Consider the following 523-nt stretch of genomic DNA (forward strand, 5'->3'; position numbering starts at 1 on the left):
TTTTTACATTAAAAAATGACTCAAACTGATTCATAGATTATGAAACTAGAATAGATAGAAAGCCTGATTGTCATAATACACAGTGCAGTTGCAGTGCATGTGCAACGAGATTGAAGCAAAACCTTTATGGTGTCAACATAAAATATATAAATATAAAATATAAAACATAAAATATAAAATAAAAAAAACTATACATTTCTCTCTGTCTCTCTGTCTCTCTCTCTCTCTGTCTCTCTCTCTCTCTGTCTCACTGTCTCACTCTCTCAGTCCGACAGGTTGCATTCTCAGCCTCTCTGCTGGCTAAAGGTAAAACAGGTAACCAATATATCGGACCCTTTTCCGCGGACACTACCCTGATCTACAAAAATGTCGAGACCAACATTGGAAACGCCTACAACCCAAACACAGGTAGCTTTGATATTCTAACAACACATTTTAGGGATGCACTGATGTAAACATTTTGGCTGAATACCAATATTTATCAGTATTGTATTTAGACATTATGATCTTTATAAAACAAGTT

General features: G+C 35.0%; 1 protein-coding gene across 1 annotated transcript in view; it reads left to right on the forward strand.

The window, feature by feature from the left end:
* Positions 1-200: 200 nt before the first annotated feature.
* Positions 201-523, forward strand: part of LOC116686232 (complement C1q-like protein 4) — a gene marked incomplete at its 5' end in the record, with an annotated part of 1,278 nt that continues 955 nt past the window's right edge. Inside the window, one exon of the mRNA XM_032511205.1 lies at positions 201-408. Coding sequence (XP_032367096.1) covers positions 201-408 — 208 coding nt within the window. The remainder of the gene's footprint in view (positions 409-523) is intronic.

This window comes from Etheostoma spectabile, unplaced genomic scaffold (assembly GCF_008692095.1).
Source record: "Etheostoma spectabile isolate EspeVRDwgs_2016 unplaced genomic scaffold, UIUC_Espe_1.0 scaffold337, whole genome shotgun sequence".
NCBI lineage: Eukaryota > Metazoa > Chordata > Actinopteri > Perciformes > Percidae > Etheostoma > Etheostoma spectabile.